The 20,883-nt window shown below is 40.4% G+C and overlaps 1 protein-coding gene across 2 annotated transcripts in view; it reads right to left on the reverse strand.

Annotated features, from left to right (window-relative positions):
- Positions 1–305: 305 nt before the first annotated feature.
- RNF145 (ring finger protein 145) overlaps positions 306–20,883 on the reverse strand; it is a 74,470-nt gene continuing 53,892 nt past the window's right edge. For both annotated transcript variants that reach the window (XM_032210562.1, XM_032210563.1), the window contains exons 6-11: positions 14,440–14,615; positions 12,800–12,940; positions 10,619–10,801; positions 5,797–5,944; positions 4,382–4,738; positions 306–1,111 (exon numbers count right to left, since the gene is read on the reverse strand). In XM_032210562.1, the coding sequence (XP_032066453.1) occupies positions 689–1,111; positions 4,382–4,738; positions 5,797–5,944; positions 10,619–10,801; positions 12,800–12,940; positions 14,440–14,615 (1,428 nt within the window). In that variant the 3' untranslated portion in view covers positions 306–688. The remainder of the gene's footprint in view (positions 1,112–4,381; positions 4,739–5,796; positions 5,945–10,618; positions 10,802–12,799; positions 12,941–14,439; positions 14,616–20,883) is intronic.

Below are 20,883 nucleotides of genomic sequence, written 5' to 3' on the forward strand. Positions count from 1 at the left end.
GGTTGAGAAACACTGGTCCAAAATGTCTTTTTTAATGAAAAAAAAGACGAAACATTTAAGTGTTGAATACTCCAGCATAAAAAAAAATCAAGATTGCTATAGATTACATGAATGTAAATGCCCTATCTGACATGCCCAAAGCATTGCCCCCCACATACTGGAGCACTGCTCTAGCCCAACACAGTCCTCCATATTGGCATTGGTTGAACTCCAGGCCTTTACATGATTTTGGTCAGTATTCATAACCGATCTCCATTCGCTGCACAATGATGAGGCCAGGGAGACATACATACTACTTTTGTCCTTCTGTTTAATTTTCTCATTTCAATATGAGCAATACTGACTTTTGTTTCACTAGTCCCTCTGTCTCAGTCTGTCTATCTGTCTGTCTGTCTCTCTCTCTACACCCTCTTCTCGTGTTCCTTCCCTTGAGATTCTCAGCCCCAAACATTCAACTTAGATTCCCAGATTCTGCCTTCTTTGTAACACAGAGGCAGATTCTGAAAGCAGTTTCCAGTGGAACACTCTGGTAGCCCCGTATACCAAGCAGCTCACAGAAATCAGCATGGGATATTATAAATACATTTTGGCCAGCATTCTGAGAATTACACTTGTTCACAACAAGAAAAAGGAGAAGACCCGTCGGCTGAGCCCTGGAGGAGGTATTTTTGCACCAGCCTTTGCTAGTTCATTTCTGGATGCCTCCTCTTAGATCCTGTGTTATCACCTCTTCCTGTTCTTCAGCCAATCCTTCTGAGGCAGTTGTTACCTGATTGGCTTCACTGGAAGATGCATTGTCCAAAGTATTGTGATCTTCCTTGACATCAACAGAGTCCTGCCCTATGACAGCTTGTTCATTGTTCACAGGCTCAACTCCATTCCCTTCCTGGTGTTGAATATTGGGGGCTCCAGTAGCTTCTTGATGAACAGTATGTTGCGCTGCTCCAAGATTTACTTGTGGCACTGGCTCTGGTCCAAGCCCAGGGGGCTGAGTTGTGTTTTTAAGTTGGCAATGGCACAAGGGACAGGTTTCTTGCACATACAGCCATTTCTTAAGGCAGCCCGCATGAAAAAAATGACCGCAGGGTGTGATGATAGCTGATTTCATGTCCTGAAAGAAAGAGGCACCAGTATGACATACTAATTAACTACAAATACATAGATTTGGAGGGCACCATGCTGAGACTGATTACTTTATATTCTCTGCCTGAGTAAAATGTAATATCAAAAAACATGAAACTTAACATTTCATTCTGGGTAGATCAAAAGGTTAATATACTAACAGTTGGAGTCTACATTGGCAAAGTTATCAAGATGCTGCAATTCCATGCAGAAAGGGCACACAATGCGATTGTAGGTATATCTTAAATATGTGCTCAGTCAAAAGCAAAACATGGTTCATCCTACTTCTAGATCCCTTCAACAGATAAAGATGGAAAGAAGAATCTTATGTTGGGTCCAATCTGTGCTCCATCAAGCTGATTTCAGTTCTCCACAAACTGATTTGTTTGCTCAAAAGTAGGGTCTACAGTTCCACATGCCTTGCTGGGTGTTCCAGCATTTTTCTGCATGCATTGTGAGGAGAACCACTACTGTCATCTAGAGCTAGAGGATATCATCTATCTATCTATTATCTATCTATCTATCTATCTATCTATCTATCTATCTATCTATCTATCTATCTATCCATCCATCCATCCATCCATCCATCCATCCATCCATCCATCCATCCATCTCTATCTATCCTACCCTATCCTATCCTATCCTATCCTATCCATCTATATCTCTGTCTGTCTGTCTGTCTGTCTGTATCACTACTCTAATGTGCTGAACTTCTGAGGCCATTTCAAGAATCTTCAGAATGCAAAACACTAATTTATCCTTCAATTGCACATCAAATTGCTGCCTCTGGGTTGCATCTGCAACCAAAACCTAAACTGCTACTGTTGCGGAAGTGTAGTGTGAATCTTCCTCCAAAACCTTGATTTCACAAAGCTGTAGGAATAGTCATGACTCAAGACTTTCTATCCCTTGTGGAGGATACCCCAGCACTTAAACTTTTTATTTAGCCAGGATCTGTTGCCTAAAGTATTTTTCTTTGGAAACACCATGAAGCCTGGATTCCCAAACACTCAAACGCAACTATTGCTATCCACTTGTGACTTGGACTAGTTTTCCTTAGAATTCCAGTTAGAAAATACAACACATTTTGCTTCTGAAGATCCACACGGGCACCAGAATGTTGGTATTCAAAAACAAATCCAAAGCTATAAAGAGGAGTTTTTAAAAGGGAAAAAACTAAGTGACAACCAGAACGTGTGAGGAATTCAAAGCATGCTACAGAAGTGCTACTTCTGTGCTTATTTTAGTTTCATTGCAGAGATTGCTTAAATGGCACCATCTAATTGAGATAATTGGCCTTTTAATTTCTGGTCAACTTGTTCTCTCAAGAGGGCAGGAATAGGCCTGCCTGACTGGATGGATTCTGTGACTGTCATTGCCAAGAGAGGTACAAACTAATAAGGCCAGATAGCAAAGATATAAACAAAGAAATAACCCATCATAAGTGACAGACTTCAACTATAGGAGGCTATAGAAAAAAAAAAGATGATGCTGGGACCCACCTATCAACATCTTATTTCTAGGTTAAGTATCCCATAACTCGTTTTAGTTGCCAGTATCAAAGTGAAGGCCTTAATACTAAGTTACTATTTTTTAAAATATTGTTACTTTTACATCCCACTTTTACCTCCCTCCTTTCCTGGGAGTTTAAGATGATATTGTTCTGACCTAGGCTTACTGAGAAAGCATAAATCACAATCTTAATGCCAAAAACCCTCTTTTATCTATACGGCTGTGAATTATGGTCATTCACTGGTCTGCAAGGCTTCAGAAACAGTCTGTGAAGATTCTGACAGATGTCTGCTCGAGTTGCCACAGTCTTTCAGGGGAATGTTGATAAACACCCACTTTATCTCCCTTGGCATGCTGCAAAAGAGACCTAATTGCCAAAGGCAGAGCAAGGCCAAACTTAGCACAGAGTCAAACAGAATTTTTCAAAGCTCGAACTGATGAGAGGAACTAATTGCTTCCTGAAAAAGCTCACATCCCGTTCGCTCCTCTTTTATGCCTTGTGGGAGGGGCCAATTATCTCCAAGCCTTACTCCTGAACCGACCCTGTTTTCTTAATTGTTTTTGCCTTCTGGCAGCTCTGCGCATGCGCAAACTGGGAAAAGGCTCACACTGTTCTTCTGCCTCGCTGATGTCAGACTCCGGAGGTTAGAGTGCAGTACTGCAGGAACTTCTGCTGTCTACCTGCAGTTTGGCAGATCGAATCTCACCAGGTTCAAGATTGACTCAGGCTTCCATCCTTCTGAGGTCGGTAAAATAAAGACCCAAAATTGTTGAGGGCAATATGCTGACTCTGTAAGCTGCTTAGAGGGCTGTAAAGCACTGTGAAGTGGTATATAAGTCTAAGTGCTAGTGCTATTGCTACCGTATTTTTTGGAGTATAAGACGCACTAAGGTTTTGAAGAGGCAAATAAAAGTTTTTTCACTGCAAACCTCCCAAAACCAACCCATTTTTTGCAAAAACGGGGGGAACGAGCAAAAAACATCCCGTTTTTCATGAAAATGGGCCCATTTTTCATTTTAAAAAAAAGGGCATGGATAGCCTTTAGAAAGCTTATAGAGTGCTCCTGGGGGCTGGGGGGCTAATATTGAGCAAAAAACAGGCTGCTTTTTGCTCATTTTTGTCCTCCCCAGTCCCCAGGAGCTCTCTAAAAGCTTCCTAGAGTCTATGCCCGACCATTTTGGTGAAGGGGGCGGGGTTTCAGGAGGCAAAAAAAATTCTGTATTCAGTATATAAGACGCACTCAGATTTTCAGCCTCTTTTTTGAGGGAAAAAGGTGTGTCTTATACTCCAAAAATATGGTAATTCTCTGTAAAATGAAAGATGTGGACACCACCTCAGCAGCCGGCTTTTCCTAATTTTTTGATGCCAGGCAGTGACAAGGCTTGCTCAGTTAGCATTTTATGGGGCGGCTGAGCAGTAGTTTGCTAGGAAGGCACTTCTCTGCTCCTTAAACTTTGCAGGTAACAACGTAAGTTTTGTGGCACATGGAAATGTAGGGTCCCTGTTCCTATTTTTCCTTTCCTTTACTGATTCAGCAGCTGGAGAAGCTGATCCTACATTCTGGCACATAACCTGCTTCTGCCCCTTTTGTCACACAGTTCTGTCCTTTCCCGTTTCTGTCAGCTGGCAATTTCCCAGCTCGGCTCATTTAGAATTTAATCAAACCCCACAAAGCTTCAGCCGTTTTACAAAACGCCACAAGGAGGAGCCAGAGCTGCTGATGTTCAGCTTAATCACAGCATTTACCTGATAGCAGATGGCACAGATATCGTTATGCTGTTCCAACTGGTCTTTGGTGGCAGTGGGCAGCGATTTGATCTTATTGACAGCATCTCTGCGGAGAAGAAAGCTTTTCCATCCCAACTGAGCCCGAAGCCACACATTATAGTAGGAGTGAATGAAAATGATCATCGAGCCCATCACAGTCCATTCTCCAAAGATAGTCTCTGATACGCCGTAGGCCACAACACAAAGAGCCACGAGAAACTCCAGCAGCCGATAGGTGCCATTCACGTAGTAAATAACATCATCCATGTTTTCTACCGGCTCTTTTCTGAACTCTTCCACCATAAATAAGACATAAATGAAGAGAGTCCCCAGGACCTGAAGGAAGAAAAAACATAGCTTTTGATTAAAACACGCAAGTCACAAGATTGCAGATTTTCAGTGTTAGCCTATATAGTTTTTGTAAATTATTAATTTTATAAATCAACGGCTATTATTGCCAAAGGCTAAATGAAATCTTAACAAAATTCAAATCCAGGGCTTCCAGGTATGCCTATGAAAAAAAGAAAGAGTGAGAGAAAGATTGCGTGCAGGAGGTTGAGAGGTTGCTCTACCCTGGGATAAAATAGACTTCTTATCACATGTTCTGATCACATGCCTGAGATAGTGAGGGGAGGGGCATATACATTTAATAAATAAACAAATAAACATTGCAGTTGAAATGCAAATGTTCCATGTTTTGACACCAACATTTTAAACAGTCTTTATATTTCCTTGGCAATGGAGAGAAGGGCGGCATATAAATCTAATAAACCTAAACCTATATATTGATATAAATTTATTATGACAAGAGTTTAGCAATCTTTACAAAATAAGTCAATTTGTTGTGCCTGGCCAGGAACAGAAAGGGCTGTAAGCAGGAAGGTGCAACATTTATTAGCTCAAAATCTGTAATAGGGTTTGTCTAGAATGTCAAGGGCCATACTCCAAAAATGGGCAAGGTTTTGGCACAAGCCGATGAGAAATCTTAAGAGGTTCTAAGGGCAAAGGGGATCCCTTAAGAACCACAGAACCTATGAGCCCCATTTTACCCTTCCAAAATCCCTAAAAATCCCTCCAATACAAAAAAAGAGTGTATTGGTCTTACTCATTCAAAAGGAAAACTCTTGTTGTAGATCTGTATCATCCATCCAACCATCCATTTATCCATCTATCATCTAAATAATTTGATGCTACATAATCAGTGTAAGCAATCTTTGGCTGCATATTTTGCACATCTCCTTTAAGACAATAGATGGAAAATGCTCCTTTACTCCTAACAGAAGTTGCATTAACAGATTTTTTATTGCCATTCTCCTTTTTCCAACAGCTTGCCCAATGCTGCGCCTGACTGGCCCTCTGTTGATCACAGGAATAAAGAGGCCCTTACAACTTACCTGGAGAGAAGTGAGAATGCTGCTAGAAATGATGATCAATAGCCAAAAGTCCATGTGGAAAAACTGACAGATCATGTAGGCCATGTAAGCTGGGAAAACCAGCAAGAACAAGCACAGACTCACAGCACGGAAATGCTTCCAAAGGCTCCTATTAAAAAAAAACAAAAAAAACCTTTAGAGTTGGGCAGACTTTAGTATAATCACAGAGAGGACTGGCTAGATTGCATGGGAACCCGTGTTATGGTTTTATTTATTTATACTTCACCATTATTATTATTATTGTTATTATCATTATTATTATATACTTTATTCATTAAACATGAAATTCAGCCAACTGAACATTCAAAAATGCATTACAAATACCAGTGACTGGTGATAATGGTTGATACAGTTTGCTACCAGCGTCCTAGGTATCAACCAAGTACCTTCTTAAAATATAAGATGTTTCGAGTCGCGCAATTTTTTGCAGTTCTGTTGGTTGTTATTGCAGGAAGCTGCAATTTGTTGATGTATCTTGTAAAATTCTTGGACATGGTGCCAAGTGCCCCGATGACAATGGGTATCACTGTTACATGCTTCATCCATAGCCGTGTAGTTTCGATGGCCAGGTCGTGATATTTCATTATTTTTTCTAGTTCTTTTTCTTCGACTCTGGCATCTCCAGGAACAGCGATATCTTCTATTATTATTATTATACAATTGTATCGCAGCGGCCAGTTGTTTCGCCGGATTTGGCATTGGTTACTAGTCGGGCCCCACCCAGGGGCCTAGGACATCGAAACGTATTTTCGTAATATGCGTGCAGATCCAAGCAGTGCGGCTTTTTGCACTTGACTGATGGTGATTTTGTCAATTTTTAACTGTTTTAAATGTAATTCCAGTGCTTTTGGAATAGCACCCAGTGTGCCAATTACCACTGGAATTATCACTGCTGGTTTGTGCCATAGTCGTTGAATTTCGATTTTTAAGTCCTGGTATTTTGCGATTTTTTCATGTTCCTTCTCGGCGACCCTGCTATCACCTGGTATTGCGATGGTTGTTGTTGTTGTTGTTATTATTATTATTATTATACAATTGTATCACAGCAGCCAGTTGTTTCGCCGGATTTGGCATTGGTTACTAGTTGGGCCCCACCCAGGGGCCTAGGACGTCATAACGTATTTTCGTAATATGCGTGCAGATCCAAGCAGTGCGGCTTTTTGCATTTGACTGATGGTGATTTTGTCAATTTTTAACTGTTTTAAATGTAATTCCAGTGCTTTTGGAATAGCACCCAGTGTGCCAATTACCACTGGAATTATCACTGCTGGTTTGTGCCATAGTCATTGAATTTCGATTTTTAAGTCCTGGTATCTTGCGATTTTTTCATGTTCCTTCTCGGCGACCCTGCTATCACCTGGTATTGCGATGTCTATGATTGTGACCTTATTTTTCTCAACCAGTGTGATGTCTGGTGTATTATGCGCCAGTATTTTGTCGGTTTGTATACGGAAATCCCACAAGATCTTGACCATCTGATTTTCGGTGACTTTTTCAGGCTGATGTTCCCACCAGTTTGCTGGTGTTTTAATATTATAATTTTTGCACAAATTCCAATGGATCATTTGTGCTACTGAATTGTGCCGCAATTTATAATCAGTCTGTGCGATTTTTTTACAGCAGCTGAGTATGTGATCAACAGTTTCATCAGCTTCTTTGCAAAGTCTGCATTTGGCATCATCAGATGATGATGATGATGATGATGATGATGATGATGATCATCATCATCATCATCATCATCATCATTATTATTATGTTAATCTTTGGTGAGATTCACAGCCTTTGGGGCTGGTTGGTAGCTCAACAGCTCGAGTCCTAACCAAGGACTTAGGAACTGTTAAGGTAACGTTGGAGGATATAATCTGTACCAAGTAGGGTGGTTTTTTGTAAAATCAGAATGTTGTTATTATTGTTGTTGTTGTTATTATTATTATTTTCAAATAACTCAAGGGAGAAACATATCCAATACACCTTCTTCCTCTTATTTCCCTGCAATAATAACTTTGTGAGGTGGTTGGGCTGAAACAGAGGGAATGGCCCAAAGCCATCCAGCTGGCTTTCATGATTAAGGTGGGACTTAAACGTACACTTTCAAACATGGTGCCTTTCCTGCCATTTCTTCCATAATCCTGAAAGTATGTAAGTAGCATCCATCTGTGCCTCATAATTCCCTTTAGATACAGCTTGACAATTTGGAGGAATGTGGAAGATACCTGACCGTAATATCTGAACCACAGGCCTTTGACATCCTTGCCTTAAGAGAATATTCTATTGAAACAAAAACCTTCTTTAGAAATGTGTTTATGCTGACATGCTGCGATTGTCACTTAATTTGCAGAGTACAATTTATTACAGCCTTGTTGTCTTATATTAAATTGCCACTCAATGGGACTGAATAAAATTTTCTGAAGATATATGCCCATTCATCCCTCAATAATTCTTCCTGATTTTGCTACTATTAACTCCCCCGCCCCCCGAACGTCCAGATTTGTATTTGTCCAGGCTCATATAGATGAAACCAAATATACGTCTTCCACAAAACCTTTCAGATCTGCTCAACTGACATGGCTTTTAACATCATGGATAGTTTATTCCTGACCTCCCTTTTAACTGTCAACAACCCACAACATCCAATGTATCTGATACGGATTTCTTGAAACATAATACCTGCATGCTATTTTGTAATCTTAAACTGCTCACATAACGGGCATCGCCTCAAATAGATTTGTTGGAATTTCTGACTCAGTTTTGATTTCAAAAAAAAATAAAATTAAAAACTAATGCTCAGCATCGTCAGCAGAGTAGGTAAAAAATGTGACAAAAAAAATAACAAAAGCCTGCCACCGAGACAACCTCAGGTTAAACTCTGGTAACTTGAACACAGTTCAGAAGCCATGCAGCTATTTCTCTTGGCTGATGTATGGCATACTCTGCTTTGGTTGAGCTTCTCAGTGCACAGAGAAAAATGGCTGACTAGCCTGGCTGACTGCTTTTCTATTTTTCTATTTTAAAAAGTGAGGTTTCCACCCACCTATTTCTGGGGAGAGCAAAGTTCGGACAGCACATTATTGCTGTCTGTACAAATGAATGTGGAATGAACAGAAGACAAAACTGCTGAGGAAACCTTGTGTAAACACATAGGAACAACATGCATATTCATGCTGTCTTTGCATGCATTCTCTTTTATTGGAACGGTATTTTTTGGAATGTAAACTGCATTGGGATTCTAACTGCATTCTCATATTACACCTGGGATGTGTAGTTATACAATCATCTGGCTTCCGCATGCGGGTGGATGAAGGAAGTCAAGTCGCAAAATAATAGAATAAGACAAATTGCCTCAAAGATTTAGGTGGCAGGGAACGCAAAAACAGACCGCAAAATTAACACCAACAGCTTAGCTCCTTTCATCTACTGGTGAGCTTCAACAAATGAAACGCTGAACAGTTTGTGATATAATTTGAATGTGGTCAGCCTTTCATTTCATAGGATCAATCATTATTATGCAACGGCAGAATCACATTGTCATTGCTTCTTACTTCATGACCCAATTCAATTGATCTAAGCTAATTACATGCTTCTGCAAATCTCATTTCTGTGTTATGAGGGCCCTAAATACTGTACTATCAATCATTCATGGTGATTTCAAGATGTAAGAAGTCAGAACTGAATATTTAAGAACATTAATCCACTATAATTCTTCCCCCCCACCCCCCAGATCTTCTTCCCACTATTTGATTTGAAACCGGCTGATCAGAATTCCCATGTGGCAGCATCAATGTGCAGAATTAATCCAGCTACTCTCCTGTAGCTCGGCTGTCCTCGTTTCCCTTTGCTAAAAAATTTAATGACAACATGGTACAAGCAACAGATGCCGCTAACAGGTGACCTCCAGCATAACAGGCCTAGTGGTTAAAAATAAACCTCCTCTTTTATATACAGTCCTTTCTGGCTATCCTGGAGACGAAAAGTGAAGCAGAGAGGAAATGTAAAAGATGAAAAGTAGCACTAACCCAATTTTAGAACCAATTTCTGATAAAAGCATATTTCTTTTACTCTCTCCAGTCACTCGCCATCCTTCCCTGGATTTTATAGGCATCCCATGTATTCTTCTTGCTACACCTGTTCCACCTTCACTGTGGAGCCTGAGAGCCTCTTTCCGTACAACACGCCTAAGGCCAGCCAGAAGAGAGACTGCCCAACTTATCTGCACACCATTGTATCTCATCTCTGCAGGTGCAAAGAACAGAAATCATCTAGGTAGTGGCTGAGCTTTCAAGGCCTCTTAGGCTCAGCTGCTTCCTTCTCCTTTCACTGTAGCACACAGTAAGTTATGGCTTGTCTTAAACTGGGTTTATTTTAAAGTCCTGCTGGCCTTGACCTACATGAATCTAAGACATGAGCCACACCTTGTGGAACATACATGCTGTACAACATGTTAAACCATATTATCCATATTGCTATATTATTCCTCTGTCAAAAGGGGCCCCCCTTATCAGGCAGCAATTCCTTAGTTTCAGACAAACGTCTGTCTGCTTTGTCCATATCAGTTAAGCTATGGTTTTGTGCTCGCTCTGTGAACTACAGCAGGAAAAAAATTGTAGCTTGTCCTTTGAATTGTCCCAAAACAGTGCATGAAGGAAAAGTATGTGAGCCTCGGAATTCCGGAAGCCTGGCCTTTTGTTGTGCTAAATTATCAGCCCTGAATCAACACATAAAATATTTACATCCAGAACAAGAACAATCAAATGAGGGCTGCTTATATTGAGTGCTATTGACTTACTTGTCTCTTGAAGCTCCCAGGGCTAAGACAATGGGGTCTGCTATCTCCAGCATGGACTGCAAGATGGATGCCACCACAATGAAGAGAATAATACTAAGCAGGAAGGCCCGATGCACCACTTGTAACTCAATGAGTCCGGTCTGCACAGCCAGGATCAAAAGTGTGACTCCTTCCGTCATCCCCCTTTGTAGATATGTTTTTAAAAGCAATGAAAAAAGATCAAAACCAAAACTGTAATTCTCTGTGACCTGAAGCAGTTTTAAAAGCACGTGGCTACCATACAACTGTCTTCCTAAGCCTTCTGATGTGGCCAAGTATCTCCCTTATCGGATGACCCCAGCCGAAGGATTTTTGCTCAACAAACTCTCAGGGAGAGATTATATCTTGAATTTAAGCTATTTGTGAATTTGTTGGAAAGACAGGCAAAGCACCATCCTTCAATGTTAGCCATTCATCAATAACTCAAATGAATAAATGTTGTCTGTCACTGCCTCTCTAAACCACAGCTCTCTAATCTATAGATCAGCTATGGCGAGTTTGTACAGTCGTGTGTCATATAAATATGCTTTATCTTGTATTGTTTGAATACATTTCATATTTTCTGCACATTTCTGTACATTACCTACATAATTTAAACATGGCAACAAATATGTAAGTATTTCAGTAGTTATAATGATAATGATATAAACCAGGATGGTTTTGTTCATGCAATCTCCACTTGAAATGGTCCCAAATCACTGTTGATTTCTTCCATCTTTGGCTCATTTTCAAGTCTCAATTCTCTATAGATTAATAAGCTTTTTCTAGAGCAGATTTCCCCAACCTTTCAGGGTTGGCAGCCCAGAGGGGGAGAGGGGCAAGTGCCTTTACGCGCATATGTGCCCGCATGAATGGAGCTGTGAATGCCCATGTAATGCTCATGGCAATGCTAGTGTGCAAGTGATGCTTACAGCCACATTCGAGTGAATGGGGATGCATACACACACACGTGGACACATTGGCGAGCCACTCATGCAGCCTGGTCGCCAACAGACTGGTAATCTGCCACGCCCCAAAGGTTGGGGACCCCTGTTCTAGAAAACACCTGAATAATGTTTGCTATTCTATTTTTTTCTTCTTTTTTTGATGAAAGGAAAAAGCCTCATTGTTGCTGAATACAACTTAAAGCAGATTTTTAGGTTGAAATAAAGAGAAATGGTGATAAAAAGAAATTTACAAGTCCATGTTTCTCAAGCTTGGTGACTTTTAAAATGTGTGGACCTCAACTCCCAGAATATCCCAGTCAGCATGCTGACTGGGGCATTCTGAGAGTTTAAGTCCACATACCGTATTTTTAGGAGTCTAAGACACAACCCCAAAAGAGGATGAAAATCTGGGTGCATCTTATACATTGAATACAGCATTTTTAGTCTCCCAAAACCCCGCTCCCTTTGTAAAAATGGCCGTGCATAGCTTTTAGGAGGCTTCCAGAGTGGTCCTGGGTGCTGGAGAGGACAGAAATGAGCAAAAAACCCTCATTTTTGCCCCCCCCGCCCCCAGGAGCACTCTACAAGCCTCCTAAAGGCTATGCATGCCCTTTTTTGACAAAAAAATGGGCCCGTTTTTGGGAAGACTGCAAAAACCTTTTTAAAAATTTGTCTCTTCAAAATCTTGGTGCGTCTTATGCTCTGAAAACTACAGTACTATAAGATTGCTAATGCTGAGAAGCACTGCTATAGCACTGAAGCACTGAAAATTGCAGTGTTATTAATGTGTTTTAATCCATATTCTGAAGCTGAGAGACTAGAGGAACAATACAAAGAACACTGTACATCAAGGTGGCAAGCAAATGCCAATTCCACCTGAGCTAGCAAAGATGCTGTACTTTAGAAAGTAAGGCCATAAGAAGATGATTCAGTGGCCTTTCTAGTCTATCTTGAGTCCAGATATTCCAAACAATTTAAAGAAGCCTTCCCCAATCCAGCAGTATAAGCATACGGGTGGGACAAAGGAGAGTTGTACTTCTATTAATAAACAGTAAGCTTCTTAGAAAATATTTATTGTATCTAAATAGTATCTGAAGGTATTTGGGGGCGTTTGTTTTAAAGAGATTAAACTGTGCAATATGTCTAATTTGCTTTGGGATAATAAAAATGGGATTGACCCTTAAAGGGTTAGAGGCACTCTTATTTGGGAACTTACCGATTCATAGCTGGATCATTCATGAATGCCCGGTAGCCTTGCAGGTAAAACTTGCAGAGTGTTAGAACACCAAGGGCCACAAAAGAGACAGTGAACACCAATCCCAGCAAGGAGTAAGGAGTGCTACAGCATTCTGCAATACTAGGGAAAAGAGCATATAGCAACATTAGAATCCATAAAGTTCTTAACACAAAGGTGTACTACATGCTGTTGAATAAAATGTATTCAAGGAGAAGATCATGTGCGGAAGAGAAGTTTAACGAAAAAAATTGTTTGGTAACTCCCAAATGCATTCAGTTTTGTTCCACGATATTTCAATTCAGAATTACCATATTTTTCACAGTATAAGAGTATTTTCCCTCAAAAAAGAGGGTGAAAATCTGGGTGCGTCTTATACACCGAATACAGCATTTTTGGCCTCTTGAAACCCCCCCCCCCTTTGCAAAAATGGCCATGCATAGCCTTCCAGAGTGTTCCTGGGGGCTGGGGAGGGGAAAAATGAGCAAAAAATTGGCCATTTTGTGCCAAAAACAAGTCTCCTATAGGCTATGCACGCCCTCTTTTTCTGCAAAACAAAATGAGCCGTTTGGGAGGTCTGCACAGTGCAAAAACTTTTTTTTTAAATTTGCCTCTTCAAAATCTTGGTGCATTTTATACTCTGGTGCATCTTATACTCCAAAAAATATGGTATTTCTAAAGATACAAAATTCAACAGATGGAATTTGTAGCAACATTTCCGGTTTAGCCAAGCATTTGAATCAAGTAGATAATAGTTGTTAGGCTAACTACATAATGGATATAGGTCCTAGAACTATTCGATAAGTATTTTCCTCTATACAATTACAGGATTTTTGTGGGGCCAAGGATCACCTTCTATAAACTACACATGAGTATAATGGAAGAAATTAGATTGTCACATAAAGTGTAAATCTCTTTTTTCATGCGTGACACTCCCCTCCACCCCCCAATCAGAATCATTAACAGAATAAATTCCACTTGTTTCTAGAATTCAAACTATTTCATCTGGCTTATTATAATAAAAGCAAACTGAGTATTTTCAGTGGAGGAAAATCATCCCTATTTCTTTTCCAGCCTTTCATTTCATTTCGATGTTGCTCATTAACACTTTATTCAATTACACTAAGAGTTTTGAGGACAGTCTTTAAAAAGAGCAATTTTTCAAATCCTCTACTCGTGAAGATTGGTGTTTCTAATACATTTTCTAGAGTACACACAAAATTGTATAATGTATGGTCCTAAGGGACCGTAATGCTGAGATCAAATAAATTAGAGTACAAAATAAACTCTTCCATTGGGAAAGATTACCCCTAAACTGAGCAGTTTCTAGCTTGAAAAAATACCAAAGCCACCCATTTCTGATCATTTTGGCTACTAAACACCCCCCCCACCTCTCTATAACACTATTCTCTGAGAAAACATTTTATTTCATGAGGAAATAAATATTACAAAAGACCATCACAATTCTTTGATCTAGAAACAATGCCAGGAGTCAGAGAGAGAAACAGATGCTTGTGAGGTGAACGTGGTTATCTGTAAGTGCTTCATCTCATTTGTAGAACAGCGCTTTCAGCCCTTTCAGATAGATTAACTAAGGCCAAGAGTTGACAATTGCTAATTACCTTGTTAGGAACAGAAAGAGGAGCCTCTCCCTAGAGGCTGGCTGATCCCGAGTGCTGAAATAGGAGTAGATCTGAAGAGCAAACAGTAGAAGCCAGAAGACCATGAAGAGAACAGGGACCACCAGCTGATTCCATAGAGTCATCCCCAGGGCCAGCAAGCCATAAACTTCTACTATCTAGAAGAGAAGATATGGGTTTCTTACTCAATTCTGAAACATCAATCCAAATAAATACCTCACGAATGCTTACCTCAAATGAATGAGCGTTTGCAATGAGATCGCTTTCCCTACCTACTATCTTCCATGTACATTGGCCCACATCTACAATCATTTGCCATCTGGCTTTAGTTCATGAGTGGCGTACAGTATAAGTGTTATTGAGTGTTATCTGAATGGTATATGAATGGTTGGAATTTGTATTTATTCATTGAATTTCTGTTTATTCCAGCAATCAAGAGAGTTTACCATTATAAAGTATAAATAAAAACAAAATTAACACAGTTAAAATCGGAACAAAAATAATCCAGTCATTAAAAATAATTAACAACTGGATGCTTGGTAAAACAGAGATTCCTCTAAACACTCCCAAGAATTGAAAGCAAATGGTTGAGTTTAGGGGGTGTATTCCATAGATTTGGCAGCCATGGAGAAGAAATTAATCAAGGAGGGAACCAACCTAGAACTAAGGAGAAATTGCCTGGCAAATAGAATAATTAATCAGTGGAACGACTTGCCTCCACAAGTTGTGGTTGCTCCGTCACAGGAAGTTTTTAAAAAGAGATTGGACAACCATTTGTCTGAAATGAGATAAGGATTCCAGCTTGAGCAAGGTGGTTGGACTAGAAGACCTCCAAGATCCCTTCCAACTCCCTTATTTTGTATTATATTTGATAGTCAAGCTCCTGACAGTGGGAGCTAAAGGTCCAATCATCATTGCCCTGAAACACAACCACTCTAAATTTTGTCCAGTTGGCAACTAGTAGCCACTGCAAATCTTACAGTGCCAGCATCACACAATTAATGTACCTTGCACCAGTCAGCAATTTGGCTACTGCTGAGTTATGTACCAACTAACATTTTATTTATTTGTCAAATTTATATAGCCCTTTAAGTAGCCAACATTACCAGAAAATTCTGGATACCTTTAGCTGCTGAAAATATTTTAGGAGATTAGAAGACAGGAAATTGCAGAGCTTGTTGTCATTAACATTAGTCATTAGCTGAGGTATTCCCCTCTGAATGACCTCTGTCACCATTTTCAGCACCATAAAAGACAAGACCAACCTCTGTGGGATATCCTAGGTCAATGACCTTCAATAGCTCCCAGCTCTAATTTGTTGACATGTACTGAGATGAAGGACCACAGCACTAAATCCAAGGCCTAATTTACTAGAGGACCTATAAGGATACAATATCACAAGCTGGCAAAAATCCAAGAGAATCAGTAAGGTTGCACAGCCTACCAATTTCTAGTGATGGTTATCTACCAAGGAGATCAAAGGAATCTTAGTAGCACGTAAACTAAATCACAACTGAAATGGTTCCAGAAAATCAGTTTCACCTCACTATAGGCATAGTGAAAGTCAGTTTGGTCTGGTGATTAAGGCACCAGGCTAGAGACCAGGAGTCTATGAGTTCTAATCCCACCTTAGGCATGAAAGCCAATTGGATGACTTTGGGCCAGTCACACTCTCTCAACCCAATCCACCTCACAAGGATGTTGTGGTGGGGAAAATAGGAGGAGGAAGGTGCATTGCATATGTTCACCACTTTGGATTATTTATAAAAATAATAAAGGCAAGATAAAAATAAATAAAAACGAATGCCGTCTTAGAAGCCAAAGTACATACACACACTTACACACTGACTATTTTCTGCCACATTTCTGCTGACAAATCATATAACTCAAGTTTAAAAGAAGCTGGTGACATAAATATGAATCACTACACCCTCCTACTCTTTAATGTTACATTGCTGCTATTGCTCTTTAATTCACAGCTCATGGTGCAGACACCGATGTGTGCATGACAATTCTGTTTATTATTAAGACCCATGTGATGACTTTGGCACCTCACAGCTCTAAATAAAGTGCAACTCTCACCTAGCTGCAGTAGAGACATATTTTATTATACTGCCTCTTCTATGGAGATATTAGAGTCAGGAATATTACACCTCTTATTGTAGAATTCCCAGAAATAAATAAACAAACAAACAAACAAACAAACAAACGCATGCATACATACATATATACATACATACATTCATACATTTTTTTCTGGGAATTCTACAAAAAGAGGGGCAATGTTCCTGACTTTAATATCTGCATAGAATGAATATATATTCACACACACATATATGGGTGTGTGTGTGTGTGTTTTCGTAAATTTTCACAGGTGTAGGTATGCTGGTCTTGTTGTATTCGGGTCTTTTCCCGTGTAAGATTGAGATTGTCTTTGCAATGTTTCGGTGAGATCTCACTCGCCATCTTCAGGCTGGTGTTTTCAGCTTCGTGTTTGTGTTGAGTAAAGCTGCCATATTTCTATAAATCTTGGTGAGGGGGTGTGGAGTGCTGGCTTTGTTTCAGTAAATGGATTGATTGGCTGTGTGGTCATATCGTGATTGGTAGATTGGTGCTGATTGGTGCTAGCTGTGTCTCCATTGTTGTTTCGTGTTGTAACAGCCTTGGTGGTGGGTGAGGCTCGTTTGTTGACTAGGGCTGGTTTCCAGATGTCTGGTAGGTGGGAGGTATCGTCACGTTTATTTAGGTTGTGGGGATGTTTCTCTATTTCGATAGCTTCCATAATTATTCGCTTGTTGAAGTGTTCAGTTTTAGAGATTAATTTGGTTCCTTCAAAATCAATTTCATGTCTTGTAGCTTTGAGGTGCTGGAAAAGGGAGGAAGTTTTTTCTTTTTTTCTTACTGCGTTCTTGTGTTCTGCGCAGCGTGCATTTATTCTCCTATAGGTAGCGGTTGATATGTGTTTTTTTCTGGTATACCAATGGCTCCCTAGGACTCACCATCTACCAGAAAAAACACACACCAACCGCACAATCCCATCACCACCCTGCACAGATCAACTTTGTAGCCAAGACCCTCATCTCCAAAACCAAACGCGTAGCCGATAAAGACCACCTGAAAACTGAATTACACACTCTCACAAACGTATTAATCTCCAACGGATTCCAAAGAAAAACAATTACCAACCTAATCCAAAAGGAGACACGCCCCAAGAACAGGACACAGAACAGGACAACGGCATCGCCCTCCTCCCTTACATCAAAGGCACCACAGATAAAATCAGCAAAATTATCCACAAACACAATATCAAGACAGCCTTCAACACTGACCAAAAAATAGCCAACATCTTAAGAAACCCCAAAGACAAAATCCAGCTAGAAAACAAAGGAGTCTACGAAATACCATGCAAAATCTGTCCTGCAACATACATAGGACAAATGAACAGGAGAATAAATGCATGCATCGCAGAACACAAGAACGCAGTAAGAAAAAACGTAGTCCCTTTTCCAGCACTAGCTGGAAAAGCTACAAGACATGAAATTGATTTTGAAGGAACCAAATTAATCTCCAAAACTGAACACTTCAGCAAGAGAATAATTATGGAAGCTTTCGAAATAGAAAAACATCCCCACAAGATGAATAAACGTTACGATACCTCCCGCCTACCGGACATCTGGAAACCAGCCCTAGTCAACAAACGAGCCCCACCCACCACCCAGGCCGTTACAACACAAAGCAACAATGGACAAACAGCCAGCACCAATCAGCACCAATCTACCAATCATGATACAACTACACAGCCAATCAATCCACTGACTGAAACAAAGCCAGCACTCCACACACCCCCCACCAAGATTTATAAAAGACGGTAGTTCCGACCACGCTTTACTCACACAAACACGAAGCTGAAAATACCAGCCTGAAGATGGCAAGTGAGACTTCGCTGAAGCATTGCAAAGACAATCTCAATCTTACACAGGAAAAGACCCGAATACAACAAGACCAGCATACCTATACCCATGAAAATCTACGATTTACATATGGACCAATACCATCTCACATCTCTGTCAGTAGCCAAATTTTGCTTTCCTGCTTCTAAGATAGGGGTGTCAAACTGAAGGCCCGGGGCTGTATGTGGCCAATAGAGTACTTAAATCTGGCTCCTGAAGCCACCCTGAGAACAGTGAAGTGCTTCTGCTAGTGAAAACGGACTCCCAAGCTCCATTTTCAGTTGCCATGGCCCCCTGCAACCCTCTGCCAATGAAAACGGAGCTCGGGAGCCTGTTTTCACTGGCAGATTGCTCAATCCACCACAGGTGCCTCCCACAGGAGTGACTTTGAGCTGGCCACGCCCCCCCCCTTAGGTCAAACACAACCCTGATGTGGCCCTCAATGAAATAGAGTTTGACATCCCTGCTCTAAGATCAGAAGCCAAATTCTGACCCAGCAAAAGAAACATTCTGCTTATTTTGTTTTGCTTTTCCTTGTTGGCTTTTAAAGAATAACGTTTTTTCCATTTTCTTTTTCTGTTTTCCTTTCTGCATTTCGGACAGCAAATTAAATGAATGAAATGAAAATGAAGCTTTCCTAAAGGACAGCATGTCCAGGCAGACGAGCTGGGGATTGATTTTTCTCAAAGGAAGAATCTCTGCAGAGGATTAATGTGGGATAGAAAAGCAAACAAGGGGAAAGTGAAGTGTGATCCCAGTGACTAATTGAGCTGGGGAGAAGATGCTTTCCCCTAAAATCTGTGTGGCTTCCAGTTTAATTACAACAATGCTGAGCACACCAGAGTCTGCTTGGCTCCTAGAAAATCCTCTGGGAGCAGGCATTGTGGGTCTAGCACTTGAGCATCTAACATCCCAAAATGACTAAAAGGCATTCGGTTGCTATTGCTATTTGATTACAGTTTGGGGAAAGGATATTTGAGGAGGGAATTTAAAATGGAAAAGTTTTCTTTTGAAAATTCACAGAAGTCTACGAAGGCTTTGGCTAATCCTGCGCCGTCCGTTTCTTTTAAATAATGTGGAAGACATTTGTAGCAGAGATGGGTTGCTCACAGTTCGGCCCGGTTAGGCTGAACCTGTAATGGAATTCAGGCCTGGGTTGCAGAACCGGCAGCGACCCAGGCCTACCACGCTCCCGAACTGGTTCCCTCACCGTTGCTGGGCCGCCGCCATTTTGATTTTTAGTGACTGCGTGTGCGCAGTTCACTGTAAATTGTTCTGCGCATGTGCAAAGAACAATTTATATTGAAAAGTAAATGTGCGGGCAGCGCGTGTCTGGCACATATGCACACGGGTTGCGTACCAGTAGTAAAACCGGCAGCAACCCACCCCTGATTTGTAGGATCTTTTCCTCGTGACTTCCTGACAAAGGGACAGGTTAAGAAATCCAGGGAAGCCGATCAAAGAGAATTACAAGGAATGCAATTTGCATCCAGAAATGGGATAAGCTTTGCAACTAGCTCTGCCTTGACTTTTCCCTACACCAGGAAATGTGGTTTTTGAACTGAAATGCCCTGGAGAAGTACCTGCAAAACGAAATTGACTCTGCTGCAAATTTTCACCTACTGATGGACCTTTCGAGTTCAGTATGAACGTACTTTGAGCCAACGTTTGTGTAAGATGAGTTAATCGTCAGGCTGGCTTTGTGTAATTTCAGTATGAAGGTTTTAGATTTTTTTTTTTAAAGTATCAGAAAGCATGCAGTTTCTTTTTTAAGGAGCAATAAGATTGTGATTACAATGTGCTATTAACAAAAGTTGCTATTCCTAACTAGTGATTACGCAAGATTAGAATCTTAACACAAAATCACTGAGCTATAATTATATTAGATTGCGTACCAATTGCTTGAAATGCAATTGGGGGGCAATTAACTCTGTGGCAATTATGTTACTTTATATAATACTCTCCCTTTGTTCTGTTCTGCACTGTACACTGTTACTCTCAAACACTGTTTATTTTTTATTAGCATCTCCTACAAAAACTGCAGGACATGAGTATCTTCTAAATAGTTTAAATACTCTTGAGTAATTTACAAAGGAAGTTGGTAAAATGATAGTATGATCCTTAACTGTAACCCAGTTTGCATTTCTCAATGGCTGCAAAGGTCCCTCCCTGGGGAACGCTCTCCTTTTTGGGGTTCTGGAAATCAGCTATTTTCGGGAACGGGATGGAGGAAGTAGGCCACATATTCTTCGTAGGAAAGGCAAAAAAAAAAAAAATGAAATAGATCCAATTTTACAGATGCAATAACTGTTTTGTAAAATGCTGACATAAGCTGCCTTCGTGCCCTAACCGGTTGTGCATGCGACAATGAGGACCATAATAAGATAGCTTCTAAAATAAAGGATGAAACTTAGGGAACAAACTCTAAGGAGGCAATGACATACACAGAAAAGGAAGAAAAGGAATCTGTACACAG

This window comes from Thamnophis elegans, chromosome 2 (genome assembly GCF_009769535.1).
Source record: "Thamnophis elegans isolate rThaEle1 chromosome 2, rThaEle1.pri, whole genome shotgun sequence".
Classification (NCBI taxonomy): Eukaryota; Metazoa; Chordata; class Lepidosauria; order Squamata; family Colubridae; genus Thamnophis; species Thamnophis elegans.